This window comes from Punica granatum, chromosome 2, assembly GCF_007655135.1.
Source record: "Punica granatum isolate Tunisia-2019 chromosome 2, ASM765513v2, whole genome shotgun sequence".
NCBI classification, from domain to species: domain Eukaryota; kingdom Viridiplantae; phylum Streptophyta; class Magnoliopsida; order Myrtales; family Lythraceae; genus Punica; species Punica granatum.
In genome coordinates, this window is record NC_045128.1 from 41,737,099 (window position 1) to 41,756,920 (window position 19,822).

A 19,822-nucleotide genomic window follows, 5' to 3' on the forward strand; every position below is an offset into this window, starting at 1 on the left:
GGCGCCGACAATGCTCCCTCCCTCTCCTGATCTAAAATCTTCAATCCCTATTTTTTTTGCAACTTTTATTTTATTTTAATTGTTTGAATTTTAAAAAATTAAAATAAATTTGTGGGCAAAAGTTAAAAGAAGTCTAGATAGGATCTATTTAAATAAAATTTGAGTCATTATAATTTTCATCCAATCAAACACTTTTCATTTAATTAATTAAGCACTTATTCTATTTTAAATTTTAAATTTTCAGCACTTAAAATTAAGTCTAAATAAACACAACCTTAATCTATCCCAAAAAAAAATAAAATCTTATGCCGTTATATTTTCGGTTATAATAGAGGATGATGATCCAAGGACAGGAACAAATACATGTAAAGAACGGGAACTAAAATCTCACCAATATAGTGAAGGTATGCGACAAATTTTATATGTTGTAGAAGGGAAAAGCATAACATGGTATATGATGGCTCGGAGGTTCAATCGCGAGAATACAAGAGAGATGTTAGGACTATGAACGACTCGAAGAATTACAATAACCTATTTGACTAGTATTTATACGTTAAGCGGTGTCAACAGAAATATTAAGCAAATTGAATATCCAAAGATATGCTTAAATCTCTACGATATAAATCACCGATTTATTTGAAATTTACGATATTATTTCCTTAAAAACAAAGAAATAAACCCAGGATATGCAACGTTGCAACCCCACACCTCTTTCATTTTTCTTTTTAGGTAAAGTTGCTCGGGTTGTATCAATCCACAGGACGCAAACTTTTACATGCAAAGTGTTTTCGTTTGGCGGTGTTATCCTATGCAATGGACGCGTCATCCATCCTTCTCGGAATCAGGTGAATGGATTGCATTTCTAACTAATAAATAAATAAATAAATAAAATAAATCCAAACAATGAAAAAAAGAAACATGGCGACATCGCTGTACGCATTCATGACGGTCAAAGTGAAAAGCTTTAAATAAACTTGATTCATGATTATCATATCCTCATCCGATCTGTTTCTCACGGGAAGCATCAGCCCCCTTCCCAACTTTCAGGAAAGAGCAATTTTTATTGCTGTAACCGGCAGTTACTATTTCAGTAATATTCATGTCGGTTCAGATCTTTAGAATTATTATCTGGGATCCAGCTTCAAGAATATATACGGGTGCCCGTGTTCACTTAATTGCCCGCTCGAAAGAGAATTATGTGCCTAACGCTTACGTGTGCTGTAACTCCCGCTTGCTAATGAATAGCTTTGCTCGATAAGTCGGAGGTTGGATAACAACAATATTAACTTTCATACAACGGAAAAGAGAGGAAGATAAAAGATATGTGATGATCCAAAGATCGATCTTGAAAATATAATTCAACGGTAAGAAAACAGATATGGAAATTGATATGCCTAAATCCCTAGAATATACGCTGTCAAATCTGTTTAATTTTTAATTGATTATTTCCTAATTAAAAACAATACATTTTGATGAAATTTTTTGTTGGATGTTGATCAATAAAATGTTGAGAAATTAGATTGCAAATTTATTGAATTTATTTTTTCGATTAATTATTCTTCTAATCATGTACTTAGTGAACAAAATCAAAAATTTGAATTTAATATATATATATATGTGTATATTTGTATATATGTATATGTATATAGAATTTGAATTTAGAAAGAGCGATCATTTGACTGAAAGTTAATTAATTAAAAAGTTTCTTTGTGAGGCATGTCCCAAATAAAAGACACGTCTTTTATCCTGATGATGCCTATTGAACATATATAAATAAAAGTTGTCTTGCCAAAAGTCAGTATGGTCGACTAATCAAAATAATTCCAGAATATCGAGTGAGAGAGTTAGGGTGTTCTACGAGTTTGCTAATCGTAAAACACGCAAAAGTTTCAATGTATCCTCAAAGAGACTTGCCACTGATCCAATAGCAATTTCATGTGGGGGCGGATACATTTTTTCGGAAAGCGTTGACCTGTGCCTCGAAGCTCGAATATCGTATTTGTCATCTTCTTCACCTCCGAGTTCTTGATCGACATCGTCTTTTTCGACCTTCTCCGAATTCGAATTGGGTGTCGTCGTCGTCTCCTAACCATCCGCCCTCAGTTACAAGATCCCCAACATAAAAAGGGTAAGAAAAACATCCTAAGAAGTTATTAGAGGGAAAAGACTATTATCTGGAGGTGCACTTGCCCTTCTGATGCACGTAAGGTCACGTGATGCATGGATAAATCCCATTTGAGAGTTCAGAGATAAAAACAAGTTAATATAAAAAACGAAAAGCAAAATAATGTGGTGGAGATTTCACGGTCGGGGCCGGTGTCTCAAGTCCGAGTATATATAGACCGACTTAACTCTGCGACTAACAATTTTTAGTCCTTCAATTAAGTGCTGAGACAATATATGCGATGAAGAACGGCTCCAGGAGCAAGTTTCTACTCTGTTTCCGCCCAGTTGTAGTCGATGATGTGATTCTCGAACGCTCTTCCGCTGCCGCTACCGTCTCGTCTGCGACCATACAGAGTGATACCTTAGACAACCGCTCTAAGGTTTGCACTCCGGTTCTGTTATCCGAACCACAAACAAGTCACTGCGCCTGCTGTTGGTCTAGTGATGGGAACGTTGCGTGCTGTAAAAGGGAGCGAGAAACAGAGTCGGAAATGGAAGATGTGTCCGGCATGGACGATGTTTCCGGCTTTGGGGTCGGCGTACTGTGTTTTGATCTGTTGTTTTGTCTCACGGTAACGGTGTTCTGGGGGAGGCTCTTTGCGATACTCTTGACGTGTACGTTGATGTACTTAGTTCCACTTCGGAGAAAAGGCGACGGCCGCCATCTGTTGGATGTCAAAACACCGCCGGAGATGGAGAGGAAGCGGCGGGTTGCGATCATGGAAGGGCTGCTTCAGAGGAACCGTCACCGGAAGCATTGAAATCTGAACTCTCAAACGGAAAGTGTGGTGTAATTTTGTGAAATTGCAATTGCTCCCCTCTACTTTTTGTAGTCACACTTCTTGCATGCCTTATCCTTTTCTTTCTAATTTTTGAGTAAGGGATTTTGGCGTATGTCAGATGCATCATGTAAATTACATCTGCATGTACCCTCACAAGATAGAATTTCATACGCCTTACTGGGTACAAACTCGTTTGTATATGTCGAGGTATATAACTCGTGCATGCTAGAAAAGTTGTTTTGAGTTGTTTTAAACCTCTCTTGTTGAGAATAATTTACAAGTAAGATGGTGAAAATTTTGGTTTAACTCGGTGAGTTGAAGTCAGCATGACAAAGCCCGCGAGAAAACTAATGGAAAGCCCGTGAACTCATACGCTCCACTCTTCAATGTCAAACATGGCGCATCACATTATATTCGGCGATAATTAGCTCCTTATTATTTAGTTGATTTAATTTTAATAAAAATATCGTTATATACACCATAGTTTCTAAATATATTATAAGCTTCGCTTTGCGCAAGCGGATAAGGTCAGGCCCGGTCACCAAACTTGTCCAATGTGTTGCTTTGCTTATTATATGTAGTCGGTTGAGACTTGAAGGCACACCTCCTCAAATTTTGCCGAAGTTGGTGACCAAAAACAGATCTATTAAATAAATATTTTTATTTATCCTCCTTTTGGGAATGGAAACTTGAAACCACATGTGGGTTAAGTCTATGTATAATGAAGAAGAAGATGAAGAAAAAGTTCGGGGATTGAAGAGGATTAAATTATTAAAGATTGAAAAAGCAAAAGAAAAGGATAAAAAAGAAGAGAATTGTAAAAAGAGAAAAAGGTGTGCATGCACTGAGCAGGCTGATTAAGTTATTATGCAATTGACCAATAAAGTTTTCATCTTTTCATTTTTGCCTCGTCTTTCTCCATCTTTTGATGTATCAATCATCGATTTTCGATTATATTAACGAAAAAGAACATTTTAAGCAAGATATTGAATTCGAATATTGAGATAAATTCATTTTCTTAAATTAAAAAAAAGTAGTTTGCCCCCTGAACTTTGAAAGTATAAAAGTTTATCCCCTAACTTTTTAAAAGTTACACATTACCTTCCACCTCTATGGAAAATAGGCGCTTTGCCCCTCAATTAAAATTCCGGTCAAATCATTTATAATAATAATAATAATAATAACATCAACTAAAAAAAGAAGAAAGAAATCGGAGTTGGGGTGGGGGAGGCCCATCGATCACCCCAACCCCTAATTGGCGTCATCGACTGGCACAGAATTCGCTGGCAATATCGATATGGGAGGTGGGGTGGCTGGCGGGTGCTCCCCTGTCCCCGATTACGGAAATCTCGACGAAATTAGCGTTTCAGAGATAACCCTCGGCGACATCGATCGGGGGATGGGGTGGCCGACGGGCCTCGTCTGGTGTTGTGTCTGTGCCTGTAGGATCACTTGTCAAGCCCCCATCAAGCTGCCTTGTACCGTCCCTCTAATAGCATCCCAAATTACTTATATTGTGAGCACAACCTCCAAGTGAATGAAATCATTCCTTGCTTTCCAGAATGTAATACATATAGGCCTGGAAGGCAATTCTAAGGATAACTACAAGAGTACTCTTCCTCTTGAATTTAACAGTAGCCCATTCAACTTCAGATCTCTAGGCCCCAACTTCTCTATGTTGTCCAGCTGCATTCAACACCCTCTCCCAATCTCTCTTAGTGAAAGGACAGGGAAAAAATATATGGTCCCTTGTCTCCTTCTCGACCTTGCAGAAAACACAAGATTCATCAATGCCATGGAACCATTGAGCCATTCTGTCCTTAGTTGCGAGCTTGCTATCCAAACTATAAAGGAATGCCTCGGCACACATGAGTGAAACCAGACTAACTTGTACCATCTCACCCTGCTGCCTTGTTTCTCAATGCTTCCCAAGAACTTGCAAGGGAAAAACCTTCCTTATGATCTGTAACCCAGATAATTCTATCATCGACTCCTTCTGTCAAAGTGAGATTAATTATCTCAGCAGATAAGCACAGTCCCCTTTGATGCCTAACCCTGCCAAGCTCATAGACAAACTTAGCAACAGTGAATTGTATTTGATGTTTGCTCCTGCATCCCCCAAAATGGTTGATAAGAGGGCAAAGGCTGCACCAGTTGTCGAACCAGTAGAAAACAGACTTTCCATTCTTCACATCTTGCCTGATAAGAGGATATGCACAGTCCCTCAATTGTAACAACTTCCTCCTAGCGTATGAACAATCAGTAAGGGCTTCGAGAGAGCAAAAGCTCCTGCCTTTGATGAGGTAAGCCTTGACCTAGGCGATCCATAAAAGACCCAGCTATGTTGAATAACAGCCATAAGTACCTGAGGCTGCAAGCCTTGCTCCAGACCACAGCTTCCTTAATTCCCAGGCCTCCCTCTTTTTTAGGAAGACAAACAATTTTCCAATCCACTTTAGCCCCTTGTGCTCCATTGCTTCTTCCTCTCTATCAGAAAGCCTTACATCTTTTCTCCACTTCCTTCAAAACCTTTTCGGGTAGAGTGAATGCAGTGCACCAGAAGTTAAGAGGGGACTGAATAACCGAAGTTACTAGTTGTAGCCTCCCAGCATAAGAAAGTTTTTTGACAACCCATCCCTCTATTCTGCTGGTAATCTTCTCAATGACCGGTTTGCATTCTCTATCTGATAGTCTTCCAGGGATAAGAAGGAACCCCAAGTACCTTACAGGCAGGCACTCTCCCTAAAACCACTCAGCTGCAAAATCTGTCTTTTAACTCCAGGATCAACCCCAGCACAGAAAATCTCAGTTTTCCTTGGATTCAACTTAAGTCCAGACATAGTATAAAATGCATTAAAATTGCTCAAAATTGTTTTGATAGAATGGACATCACATCTCGAGAATATCGTAAGATCATCAACAAATCCCAAGTGCGTAAGTTGGAGTTTAGAGCATTTGAGAGCAGGTGAACTGAGAAGCTTTGAGAGCACCTATATGGCCATGACAAACTGGCATGGTGAGAGGGGATCCCCCTGTCTAAGACCTTTTCTTCCCTCAAAATAGCCATGCAATTCACCATTAATGACCTCGGAGAATCTTGGACCACAAGCAGGCAAAAACCCAGTCAGAGAACCTCTCAGGCTTGAAATATATTCATAAGAAATCTCCAGTCAACGGAATCAAAAGCCTTCATTACATTAGCCTTTATAGTGCATCTAGATGAAATTCTTCTTCTCCATACCCTTTGACCAATTCACATGCCAATAATAAGTTGTCACCAATACTGCGTCCTTCCACGAAAGCACATTAGCTTGGAGAAATGAAGTCTGGAAGAAAAGACTTTAACCTGTTAGAGAGTACATTGGTGCTGCATTTGTACACCACATTGCAGCAAGAGATAGGCCGAAATTTAGTCATCCTCGTAGGATTTGGAATTTTTGGAACCAGCATGATGCAAGTATTATTGGTCTCCCCTAGCAGCTTAGCAGAGTGGAAGAAATGGAGCACAGCTTAAGTAAAGTCCTTTCCGACTAAATCCTTCGAAGACATATAAAAGTGAGAGCCAAAACCATCGAGGCCAGGGGCCCTATCCCCATCCATTGTCCATAGTGCAGCTTTCACTTCCTCAGGTGTAACGGGAGCAGCTAGCACAGAGCAGGTGTCCTCAGGAATGTAGTTCGGAAAATCTTTTAATTCACCGATATTTCCTCCTGTAACTTCAGGATTAACTTTTCCCATCATTAATATTATATTATTATTATTATAAATGATTTCATCGGAATTTGACCACAATTTTAACCGAGGGAGCAAAACGCCTATTTCCCGTAGAGGTTGGTGAGTAATGTGCAACTTTTAAAAGGTCATGGGGCAAATCTTTAGCACTCTAAAAGCTCGGTGGTGCTTTTTCCTCTATTTCTTAATGGGCTCGGCTCAAACTGATGAACTATTTGGGATTCATTGTGGTTCCGTACTTTGGCACATACCAAAAAAAAAAACTAGAAAGGGACGAAGAAAAGCACGCTAGAACGATTGTGCTTTTTATGTATAATATAAAAGCTGCAGAAAGACGACATTCTCTTTTCATCTGTCCATGCATTTCCTCGGCATGTCTTTTGCATGGGATAATATTGCTTTTGGTTTAGTAGTACTTCCTAAATCACGATATCTGTCGTAGATCAGAACAGATCACGATGATATAAATCAAATCACTCATGAATTCGGTCCAAAGAGAGCATTACATCCTTTTTTCCCCCCTCCTTTTTTCCAATTCGTAAGAGTAGCTCTTCATTCAAATTGAAATACTGAATTCAATGCAACCGGGCTTATTGTAAAATTAAAGGCACACGGGCCAGGGAGGAAAAAAAAAAAAGCACTGAAATTAGCATCACATCTTTGTTAGTTATTGTTGAGTATGTCTCGTATTCAATGGAAAACCCGAAGACCGAATGAAAGATCGACCGAAGACAAGGATGAGGTTCAGCAGTTTGTGCCGCAGCACTTCAAGAGTACAGAATTTTGAGCACTTTGTGAGTGCCGCAGTTCAGAACAGGATGCTGTGGCACTGTTCGCTGAGCGAAATTTTTGCATGCGAGATTTTATTTCTATTTTGGTGCAATTTTGTTGCAACTCATAATCCATTCAAATGAGAAATTTTTCTAGGTGGTTTAGGGATATTTTGGATATATTCTAGAGGATATTTTGAGTCTTGAATCTATAAATACAGGATGAGCCTTGTAAGTCGATATCGGCTGTGAGATTGAGAAATCACATGTAATCCTTTTGGGAGTTCTCGAGTTAACTCTCTTGGAGTCTCTAGGATTCATAGAGTGAGAGAGTAGTGAGAATTGAGAAGGTTGTGAGGCTATTCTCGGGTTGAATCTTGTAATAGGGGACTGGAAAACACGAGAGTGATCTCAATATTGTAATCTCCAGTTTATTGATCTAGAGGAATCTTCTACTTTGTCCGTAGATGTTTCTCTCACTCTAAGGGTTTTACCATGTATATTTCGGTGTTTATTATCCTTACTTCTCCGTTTAATTCCTCTAATTCAGCATCTTTTCAAAACAATTACACGTATAGATATATATCATATATGATATATCCACATCAAACCCTTTTCTGCGGATGGTCAAACACTAGCTAAAGCTGATGCATCTCTTAAACATAATATAATGGAATGGTAACCTGAATGAGAATCAATTGGGACAGGTATATACTGGACAACGATTTGCACTAAAAATGGCAATGAGTACTCTCCACTTGATACTATAAAATACAAATGACAGCATGATCAATTGACAATTGCTGATTCTGCGGAATCATGAGTTTGATGGCTACGCGAGTATATGCTATACTTTTCCCAGTATAACACGAGTTGAATATGTTTGACGATATTCGGGGTGCTTCTTATAAAGTTTGATGCATGTTCAGCAGGGCCAGAATTCTTAGTTAAGCTTATGGGCTTTTGATTTAACTAGTCCAATCTTCATTATATAGACAGGGCAGCCCAATATCGACCTACACACTATACCGTAGATTTGGTATACCACAATACCAGGAAGGAGCCCCGCGATGTTGAGGGTCTTCAAAAAATAACATTGTTATATGATCGAAATGTGAGAAAATATATTAGTAATATTAAAAAGAAATTATTAACAAATTAATATAGCTTAATTTATATTAAAATAGATAGAATAGTCTAATTTATTAAAAATGTAACAGCATGACAGTCGTCTAAGTAAACAACGGTTTTAGTTTATTTATGAGATAAGATAAGATTATTAGGATATACGAAGGACCTTGACGAAAGCAGATAATCTCATTTGATTGCAAACATTTACGAGCGTATGGGATACAAGTAAGTCGGCCTTTCCAAGGTTCCTGTGCAGGTGCCATGGGCGATATATATGCATATATACCCATTTTTTTACTACATCGATCAATCCATAATTAATTATACTAGACGTTTCATTAATTTGTCATTGTCGACAAGGATGGATCCCCGCGACACCCCCTTCGACACGGAAAAAATTACAAATTTTTTATATATCTTAGCAATTTTGATTTTTTTTTTGTGTGAAATTGTTACATTTGCCCCCTTAACTTTACTAATTTACTTTTTCTTTGCCTTCTCTTTAATTTGGCCCCCTTAAATTGAATTTCTAGAACCGTCCTTGGTTGTCGATGTGCATCGGTCCCAGCAGTCTGCGTATAAGTTGATCCGACTTTTCAACATATAAAAAAGTGGGCCGTAGCTGGTGCGCTTGGATTGTGGATTGATCGATAACAAAGCATTAATATTATACATATCAGAGGTTCTAAGGTCAAGTCACTTGACCTTAAGTCATATTTTGTCCTTTGTTTGGAATACGATACAGCGTCGAATAAATATGTCCAATTGAGGGACAAACACATTTACTAATAAGAGATTGTGGATGATCGTGTGTATGATATATACTATATGCTTTTGGCAGGCATGTTATGATTGGAGGAGAAAAATGAAATGCAAAAATATTCTCCTCTGTGTTCGCCGAAAAAAAAAATTCTCCAGTGTTGAATTTTCATTTTAACGTGTTCAATATCTGAAAACTCAACAGACCTTTATTAAACAAGTACAAATTGAATCGCTCTATTAAAAAGTAAAACTCTTTTAATTATGATTTTTACTTAATGAAAATAAATCCTGAATTATATGAATCAATCCAATATTAGTCGGTTGAATTTTAACTTGATTGGAATTAACAGTCAAAGAGAGCTCTAACTCATATATATATATATATATATGCGTAAAAATACTATCAGTGTCTATTCAATCTCGAGATCTAAAGATTGGATTAGATTTTTTTAACTTGGTAGATTCCTCCCTTGCCAAGCAAGGAATGGAATAACCAAAATACAAGGTGCGGGCGTACTTCGTAAGGTTAACATGTAAATGATCCGACAGGGATCGACAGAGACAGAGACAGAGACGAGCAACAATGAAATGGAATTTGGAGCTTTGAGGGAATGGACTGACACATCATCATGTTACAGCTCGACTCCAGCCAGCTTTTGATGATTTGATTGAAGGCCTTCATTTTTTTCCATGGAGGCCGTTCCTGTCTTCTTCTTCTCCTGCTTCTAATCCTTAGAACCTCTGTCTCGGACTGTGTCCACCCCGACAATGATAGGCCGAGGTGGTAACAGTTTTGGCTCATTATGGACTTCCATTCCAGTGAAGAGTGGTTCGCTTCCGCTTCGTATGCGAAAATAGAATGGAAATCGTTTAGTAGGGGAATGGAATCGAATAAAATGAAAATAAATTGATTTTATATAGAAAAATATAATAATATTGAATTAAAAAATGTAATTTTCTTTAATAATCGGCGCAAAATGAATGAATATAATTATATACTTTCTTTTTTCAATTATAAAAGAGATCAATAACTTAATATAATTAAAAAAATTAAATAATTAATAAAGAGATACGAATAGTCTCACTAGGTACTGAATCTGTGATCTCATGGTCAACCTATGAGAGGACTTGCATCGCAACACTATTCTCTCTTTTGACAGTTATATACATTCTTAGATATATGAATTAATAGAACATATATGATGGTTCGCAATATATAATATGAAATGAGGAAATGATCATTTCCTTTTATGATTGAGTGCCTTTCCCATCTCAAGACACTAATAAGAAAATATAATGTAATAAAAAAATGAGCATTTTATTATATTCTATTCTCACGTACCAAACGATACTTTTCCCTAATTTTGCCAATTTGATCATCTTCACGATCATAATACGATGGACACAGCCCCCCAGTCCCCAAAAGGTCTTTTTATCACGTGATACAACTAAAAATTCATATTTATTTATTACTGAATTGACTTTTATTTTGGGAATATTTATTTTATTATTATTACACCCACAATTCTGAGCTTCATGATCAATCCGAAATCTGGGAGTTTGCCAAATCATCTGTACGATAATCCAAAAGAACATCTACAGTTGTCCACGTGCATGCTTCAACGTTTTGATTTTTGCATCAAATATCTATTATCGACACCCATCTGACATCAGAAGTCGACATATATTTCGCATAATTTCATATGATCTTGAGCAGACATTGTTATCGACGAGAAAAAGGATGCTTGATATTTTGACCCGTTGAATCGTAGGCCCTCGTTGCCATGTCTATTATATTTAATGCATTTTCGACGAGCCAAAATTATAATAAATACATCTTTATTTTTCTCACGAAACAAATATCTAGACATCAAACAAACACTATAACATTCCGTAGTCGTATAATGACGATTACAATTGTTGTACATAAATTCGGATAAGTGAATCCAGCCAACATTAAGAAACCTCCAATAAGTCCGCTTCATATCCAATCCAATCAACTTATACCATTTTTCTCTTTATGTATAGCTTCAAAAGTTCATTATGAATTAATAAAATAATGTATCAAATTACCCGATTGGAGATAAGAGATCCATGCGTTAACAGCCAAAAATAGTGGTCAAAATGAGTTTTCGATAGTTTTAAGAATGAATGATATCTTATATATCTTTAGCAAGTGAACTCGAGCCAATTAAACTACCGACTTATATCACTGTACTTGTCCTAAAACGCACTAAAAATCGCGCCTAAAATGTCTTCAATTCAAATGAAAAATAAGTGTCACTGCCCTAAATACGTACATTAAGACTGAGCCGAATCCTTATCCCATTCGTATGATGATTAATTAGTACTAAACATATTCTTTTATGATAAATTAATTAATAACTAATTATAAATTATAAATTGTAAAATAATATAAAAGAAAAAAGAAAAAGCGACTGATAAAAGTTTTGTTTATCAAAGGAAGGAAGCGTGACGGAGGAGACTTAAGGGGGACCTCACACTCACCTTCTCACTTTCTCTCCCGGGTGACGGAGAAGACGTAATTCCATCCATCGGTTCTCCCACCGGTCAACTCACCCCTCCCGCATTTGTCTCTGTTCGACCCTCCCTCCTGCTCCGCCGTCTCCGGAATGAATACCTCGGAACAGGACCGCCCTCTCCCCAATCCCCCGCCCACTGTCCGCCTGCAGCCGCCCTCCCCGTGCCTCCCCATGATCACTAACCCGACCTCCGGTGCCCAGCGCAAGGTTGCTATCGCCGTTGATCTGAGCGACGAGAGCGCCTACGCCGTCCGCTGGTCCGTCCAGAACTACCTCCGCCCCGGCGACGCGGTGATCCTCCTCCACGTCCGCCCCACTTCCGTCCTATACGGCGCCGATTGGGGCGCCGTACAAAAACAGCAGGCCGGGGACGACCGGTCGGATGAGCAGGTCGAGTCCGACTTCGACGATCTCACCGCCTCGAAGGCCAAGGACCTGGCGCAGCCGCTGGTTGAGGCTCAGGTGCCGTACAAGATCCACATCCTGAAGGACCACGACCTGAAGGAGAGGCTGTGCTTGGAGGTGGAGAGGTTAGGGCTCAGTGCGATGATAATGGGGAGCAGGGGGTTCGGTGCGGCCAGGACCAGGAGGAAGAGTAAGCTGGGGAAACTTGGGACAGTCAGTGATTACTGTGTGCAACACTGTGTCTGTCCAGTTGTGGTGGTACGGTATCCTGACGACAAGGAAGGCAACGGCAGCGTCAGTGGTTGTGGGGCTGAGGATGGAGGAAAGGAGGCTGAGCTTCATCCCGTGCCAGAGGAGGACGACCAGGAGTATCACGACGTCACCGATGAATACAAAGGTTTGACTTTGACCTGCCCTGCGTTTTCCTCGTAATAAAGTTGTGCCATTTGAATTCTTCACACCGGCTGACCTGACGAAAGACAATATGGAGGTTTGTTTTATGTCCGTCCTTATTTCTTCAAAGCATTTTTTGGAAGTTTGTAATGCCGTCCAGTTGCGGAGTTTTACTCTATGCTCGAAACCAAGTATGGTACGGGGCCACGATTTTTCGGTGTGACTTTATGAAGTTCGTTTCCCATCTCGGGTTTGAGAGTATAGTGTTGCTGGTAAAGGCTATGGTGATCGGCAAGAAGTTCCTATTTGGAAAACTGAAAGACTCGAGAGCTAGGGGACGGAACTTGCCCTGTTTAAATCTGATGAGTTAGTGCTTTTATCCCTTTCACCATGTAGGAGCTTGGAATTGGACTGGTAATTATACCATCAATCTAGTGAAGTTTGCCATGGAAAATACAACATTATGTTACCCCAACCGTTTTGATAGATTAATGTTTGAACCTAAGCCAGATGTATGTGAGTAGGAGGTGGCAACACAATCTGAGATGGAGAAGCTTGGGTTGGTTCTGCTTGTTTCTCTCCAACTAATTTGTTTTCCAGCTTGATCCGAATTATCTGCATCTTGATTTTGAATATGAATTGTGGTGGATGTGGACTTTGGAATTTGGGTCCATTGCTTAATTTTCGTTTGTGATGTTCTGTTTGTTTGAGTTGATTTTTGTTTAACATGTCTGATAGCTTAAATATTTGAGGTGGTACTGGAAAATCCATGATTCATATCTTAGAAGCTTTGATGGTGGATGCCATTTTGTTCATCATTGTTGTGACTTGTGATCATTTAACAGCATTTAATTGCAATCTATCTCATAGAGGGAGCATCTTCCCTGTTAAATGTCGGTGGCTTTACTACATGTCTGTGATTGATGATATCTCGCAATTGCAAGTTTGAGAATGTCCTCGGGTACTTCAATTTTGCTCTTCAAACATCAAAACTCTAACTTAAGTTTCCTATCACTCCTTTTTCTTCGGCTTCCAGATGCTTGAGGAACACGTGATTCTTCGACCTTTGCCACGGATCAGGTGATGCTTCGTTTGCTTCTTTCATCGGCCATACTATCAGTATCAATCTTATATTGTGATCGTAGGTCTTTTGATAAGATGCAAGCATTTAAGAAACTGAAGCATGTCATTCTGCTGTTTTCTATTTTCATTTTGGGTTTTGTTGGCATATTCATTTGTCTATGTGGGGGAACAACAAAACGAAACGTTGATTTTCCTTTTCCATTCGTTTTCTTTTCCTTATGCATGAATCAGCATCGACAGATTAATCAAACATTGTAAATATTTGTTGAGAACAGAGTCAATTTTTCTTGGAGAAAGTTTGTCTTGAAAATATGTTTTGCAGATTTCAGAAGCAATTGTCTAGGAACACTATCCTAGTGATAACCCTGTGAAAATGCTGTTTATTATAATCATTTGTGTTGAGATGCCTGTGTTAGCCTTGAGACCTCATTTGCCATTATTTTCTTGCATATTGTGATAATTCAAGTGTCCTTTCCCCCCATTGTGGAGCGAAGTTCAATCTCCTCATGCATTATCCTTGACATTGCAGAAAAATGATCCGGTCAAACACAGAATGGAAGGTTTGGAGAGATTGGAAAGGGTTTGATGGATGATCTTGTTTCTGGAATGGAGTTCAGACTTGTAAATGAAAAGTTTCTATAAGGACTTGCAGGTCCACACCATTGTTCTAGTCTTGTCGATGTAATTTCCCTCTTCGGAATACCCAGAGATCCGATTAGATAGATGATTTACTTGTATGGCCATAAGGTTTCTTAGGAGCACAACTTATGTACAAAAGTAAAAATAAAAAATAAAAGCATTTGAAGCGACCGGTAATTTTGTTTGCGACTCCGAGAAAGGTTTGCTTTTAGAGCCATATCCACAGCAGAAGGGAATATAAAATATTTTTAAATTTTATTCTATTTTAACTCTACTTATCTTCAATTCAACGATATAATAATTATTTTTAAAATTTTTTTAATTACCATTCAATTTAATTTTTAATATTAAATTTTATCAACTATTCATTATTATTTTTACAATTCAATAACACAATAATTACTTTCTTTTAACTATTCATTTTTTTAAAATTTTTTCTTGTAATTCAACAATACAATTATTACAATTTCAAATAAATATAATTATTTATAATTGAAATGAAATCAAGTAAAATAGAGGTAAAAAAAATTTCATTTGTCAAATAAGTACTTTAGAGCAAATTTTGAAATTTGTCTTAGATTATGGGTTACTGTACCGTCTTTGCAAGTGGAGTGTTTCATCGGTTATCAAAAAGCAAATTGAATGACGACAGAACTGAATAACATACGAAGAGGAGAAAATAAAATGAATGCATCAAAATCCAATCCAACATCAATAACCAGCATATTTGGGTCCCCGGAGGATCTCCTCCGACACAATACCCTTATTCATGAGCTTTTGCTCCAAAGAAAATATGGAAAATTGTCCATAAACCCAACGGATAGTATCAAACAATGAGTTCAGAGAGCCTCGATTGTTCCTTCGCTGCGGCTCCTCCGAATCGAAATCTTCTCCTTCAGGCTCCTCAGCCTATCTCCCAGATCCAACTGATGGTGGTTGTGGTGGTGGTTGCTAGAGGTTTTGGCCACACTGCTGGGTGGCAACTTCACATGCTTCCCCTTGGACCTGTCGGATCCCAGAACGTGACTTCTCCGGTTGTGTCCCGAGGATGTACCCACCTTGCTGGAAATTCCATGGCTGCCCTTCCTTGCAGATTTATAGTCCGACCTGATCTGGTGGGACCCCATCCCCAATCTGACTGATCGATCTGCACCATCCTTTGTAGTCCCGACCTTTATCAACTGCCTGTTGTAGTAAGTGAGCTGAGGGAGAAGCCCTTGGAGTTGCTTCTTAAGCTGCTCATCCCCAACGTTCTTCTGTGCGGGGTTTCCTTCCAAGCTAATTGCTTGTAGGGAGTTGTAGTTTGCTGCAAGCTGCCCAAGACATTTAGCTGTGGAGATCTTGTTGAACCGGAGATCGAGAATGTTCAGCTTCAGAAGCCTGTGCAGTCCTTCAACCTCGCCGATCTTATTCCCCGCCAAGTAGAGCTCTTTCAGAGAGCAGCATGAGGCTAAGCCTAATTTGAGTTAAACAAAAAAAAATGCTCGTCACTAGAATGACACACAAAAGAAAAAAAACATTGCCCAAAACCAACTGCATTATGCTTGAGTATTGTAAATACCATGTCCGATTCTGAGTATACGGTTGTAGCTCAAGTCCAGGACACGGAGTCGGGTCAGTTCCCGCAAACCTTCAATTGCAGATATATGATTCTTCGACAGGTTTAGCACGTGAAGTCCTCTAGGAAGAGCTCCAGCAGTTATCCTCCCTAGCAAGCAAGAGAGTAGATGGAGAGATTATTAACCCGAAAAGAGAAAACAAACTGTTTGGTTCCTATAGCATGACAGCAGAAAAGGTAACACACCTATAGCATTTCCTGAAAGATTAAGAACCTTCAAGCTCACAAATGCACTGAGAAATGGTATAACGAACAACCCATGGTTCGACAACTGAGCCGCAGTGGCTGCTGGATTCAGAGAAGAGATATATCTCTTTGCAGCTTCCATGCCAGGGATGGCCTTCAAAACGACTGAATCGTTTGGAGCAGTCACTTCTCTCTTCTTCTTATCATCAGGTTGTAATATCTCACCTGTCTCTTCAATAGGGAAGCAAGGCTGAAGATCGATAACCCACTCCTCTGTTCGCTTGATCTTGAAGTCAGTACCGGGGGGTTCATCCCATTGATGATGAGCTGAGGATGATCCATATTCAATGGATTTTTCAGGTTCCTCAATGGGCACAATCCATTCTCTAGCTGGGCTGTCATAATTGAATGTGTCATCACAATGTTCAACTGGGTTCTCAAATCTAACATTATGAGACTCACTTGTGTGGTAATCTCTTCCCCATTCATGGACTAGTCGCATTTTCACCTCGTGAAGTGATGCCTCACTTCTTTTTGTGTTCAGGACATGTAGATCATCAGAAGACCTCGACTTAGCTTCTAACTGGACACATTTCTCCGAAGGGGATAATGAGGTCCCAATGTTGGGCAACGATCGGGACCGTACAATTGAAAGTGGAGTCTGAGGCGTACGTTCACCAGAATTTACTATACGGTCTCCAGAAGGCCGAGCATCTGAAATTTCCAGGCCTGCCCCTCTTTCAGAATTATGAGGATCTCCAATCGAGAAAATGGACTCATTGTTCACGAAAGAAAACTCTTTTGAAGTGTCCAAGGGAGCTGGCTTCTCATAATTCGTGGGGCTTAAGCTTGCTTCATTGCTTCCATCTGGTAAGACTGACCTGCTATGATCAAAAGAATATCCTCGATCAGTCTCATGACTCTCATCCTCGGTGTCTTCATCAGCCAAACTTCTTCCCTTCAGGTGGAGCCCACCCTCTGATTTACTCTTTTTGAGATATCCAGTTTGATGAACTCCAGCATCCTCACTCTCCAAGCTCAATTTTCCATTCATATGATCAGATTTCCAGCCTCGTTCAAGGGATAAGGAATCAGCAACCTTATTGCAACTGCCATTGACATCACTTAAAGGGGTCTCGTGTGGCTGAATTTGGGAGGAATGCTGAAGTATATTCATTGGTTCTGCAAAAGATTGACCTGTTTTCTGCTGAAGAAATGGATACACGAAGTAAGGAGAAAGAAAAGAAAAAAATTGCATCAATGCTATTGTCTTCAATCAAACAAGAGTGAAAGGGTTGAACTTACTTTTGGCTTATGGTTGTGGATGTGAGTGATGAAGCACGAAAACCGAACCATTCTGTTACTACTGATGAGAACTACATCCACATGCAATTCTCACGCTTCTACTAAGAGAAAACCTACTGATAACGAATTATTCTACTCATGAATCACCCAGAAATTGGGAGAAAAAGAGATCCTCTATTAAGTGTAGACAAACAATCCTCAACGCCAAGTTCCAAATTGGCCAAAGATAACTTTAGCCATAATCAAGAGACAGACCCTCTGATACACGGCACAATCTCCAAGCATACGATGATCTCGATCTTCTCAGAACGCAAAGAGAAATCTCCCCATCATTGTTGCCCCACACCCTTAAGAAGGTGGGAGGAGACTTAAATCTTCCAGTAGCGGCCAGAGTGAAAAGGATGTCTATCAGCTATAAAAGCCGAATCTGGAACATGGAAAGGAAACCCTGGCCTGTCAAGATGGAAGAGCAAAAGGTGTTATTTCACCTTACGCCATAAAATGGTAAGGCTGCAAATTTTGCAAAAAGATGAGATTGGTGGAGCTCAACGTTATTTTCAAGCAAGATGGACAATCAGAATCCACAAAATATGAAACATCGCGGACTTGTTATCTATTCTTTAACCAACAAAAACATGTTGAAAAACTCCATTGCATAGACCATCAAAATCCTCCTCCAATTCGTGGGGGGCAGGGAAAATAAGTCGAACGAATTCTAGAATACCATGATATTCAGCAGGCAACCCAACAAGGAACCAACCTGATTGCGCAATCCCAATCATCCCTCCTTTTTTAATGCAATGAGATCTAACTCTTCTCCTTTCAGTTGGCTCAACCAACATAAGAGAGCAGAATACGAATTCACTCATAGACATATGCGAAAATCGATCACAAGCCTATCACTAAGCATTGCTATCACACACAAAAAAAAAGGGGGGGGGGGGGGGGGGGGGGGGGGGGGGGGGACCAGGAAGAGGCCATTGTTATCGGAATGAGCGCCCATCTGATATGAAATGAATACATAGGAGGCAAGGCAACCCAGTTTTAGAATTGCGAGTAACGTTACAGAACCGAAGAGACAGAACAGAACAGAACAAACAAATCACAAAACCAAACGAGCTAAAAACTGTTTGCACCCGATCCAAAACAACCCAAAATAAAAATAAAAATCAGACCTTTCGTTAAAGAGAGGTAAGCACGGTGAAGAGAAGATCTGACTATACCTTTCTTTAGCCAGTCTGGAACAGAAACCGTTCCAAAGAGTCGCCCACTTCTCTGTTTATTATTTATTCAGCTATGGCTACCTCCCCACAACAAACGCAGAACGAACTTGGTTAAAATAGACGGCACAGAGCAAACCCTAATCTGGGGGTGCTCTAGATTTATCCGGGCCCCGTGATTTTTCTTTTCTTTTCTTTTTTTATATGATGTATATGTATATATGTGTATATAATAAAAATAAAAATAAAAAGAAGCGAAAAATATGAAATTTCAATTTGGGGTGCAGAATAAATCGAAGAGAAGAGGAAAGAAACGTCTTCTTCTTCCTTGCGTTGTTGCCTTATCAGGAAACCTATAGAGAGAGGACGGGAAAGGCGATATATATATCACAACAAAGAAAGAGCTTAAAAGAGGGAAGGGCGAAATGCGAATTGATTGGAGACCACAAAAAGGAAGGCGGAAAAGGGCGTTTTACGGAAAGGGAGAGGAAAGAGGGGATCTTGTCGTTATGGGGAGCGGTGGAGAAGAGAAGCAGGAGATGCCGCCATATCGGCTTCCTCTGGGCAGCAAAATCAAATCTTACGTCTCTCTCTTACTTTCTCTCTCTACTGGTAAGCAGTCAGTCGACCGCCAGCTCGACTGCGAATGAAAAAGCGCGCCGTTAAATAAAATTAATTAATTAATTAAACCACCTTTTCTGTCGCTTTAAGTAATTCTAAAACATTGTGTTTTTTAAAAGCAAAGAACACAAGTTGATTGGTGAAGTCAAATATATTCCCAATGCAAAAAAGCCAAAAACAAAATATCGAATAAACATAAAAAGTTATGAGTTATGTTATGCATAATGTGATGATGCGATAACAGTTGGATAAACACTTATTTTATAAGCAGAAATAGTGTTTTATGAATTCTTTCAAATAATTTGATTAATTTCTGCGATTGAATACATGCTTACAAAAGTTGCTTCTACTTTTTTATATTTTAAATATTAATTTTAATTTCAGTAATTTTAAATTATTTTCTCTACACGTTTTTAATTATTCTAAAATTAATACTTATTTTTCAATAAGAATATTTGAGCACTTT

At 39.1% G+C, this 19,822-nt stretch overlaps 3 protein-coding genes across 6 annotated transcripts; 2 read left to right on the top strand and 1 right to left on the bottom strand.

Annotated features, from left to right (window-relative positions):
* Positions 1-2,312: 2,312 nt before the first annotated feature.
* LOC116195045 lies at positions 2,313-3,202 on the top strand. Its single transcript, XM_031524012.1, has one exon. The coding sequence runs from the start codon at positions 2,406-2,408 to the stop codon at positions 2,925-2,927; it is 522 nt and encodes a 173-aa protein (XP_031379872.1). The 5' UTR covers positions 2,313-2,405; the 3' UTR covers positions 2,928-3,202.
* An 8,604-nt stretch (positions 3,203-11,806) lies between these two features.
* LOC116196693 (universal stress protein PHOS32-like) lies at positions 11,807-14,595 on the top strand. The gene is made up of 3 exons (XM_031526548.1): positions 11,807-12,688; positions 13,721-13,764; positions 14,297-14,595. The coding sequence occupies exons 1-2, from the start codon at positions 11,977-11,979 to the stop codon at positions 13,726-13,728; spliced, it is 720 nt and encodes a 239-aa protein (XP_031382408.1). The 5' UTR covers positions 11,807-11,976; the 3' UTR covers positions 13,729-13,764; positions 14,297-14,595.
* Positions 14,596-15,065: 470 nt separating this feature from the next.
* On the bottom strand, positions 15,066-19,331 carry LOC116195142. 4 transcript variants are annotated; one of them, XM_031524122.1, is made up of 5 exons: positions 18,739-19,331; positions 17,516-17,968; positions 16,211-17,414; positions 15,968-16,114; positions 15,066-15,862 (listed from the first exon to the last, which is right to left on the bottom strand). In XM_031524122.1, the coding sequence occupies exons 2-5, from the start codon at positions 17,564-17,566 to the stop codon at positions 15,246-15,248; spliced, it is 2,019 nt and encodes a 672-aa protein (XP_031379982.1). In that variant the 5' UTR covers positions 17,567-17,968; positions 18,739-19,331; the 3' UTR covers positions 15,066-15,245. The 4 variants fall into 4 exon arrangements, with proteins under 4 accessions (XP_031379982.1, XP_031379980.1, XP_031379981.1 ...); XM_031524120.1 differs by having other exon boundaries at positions 16,211-17,417; positions 18,739-19,330; XM_031524121.1 differs by lacking the exon at positions 18,739-19,331 and adding an exon at positions 18,276-18,403 and having other exon boundaries at positions 16,211-17,417.
* Positions 19,332-19,822: the final 491 nt, after the last annotated feature.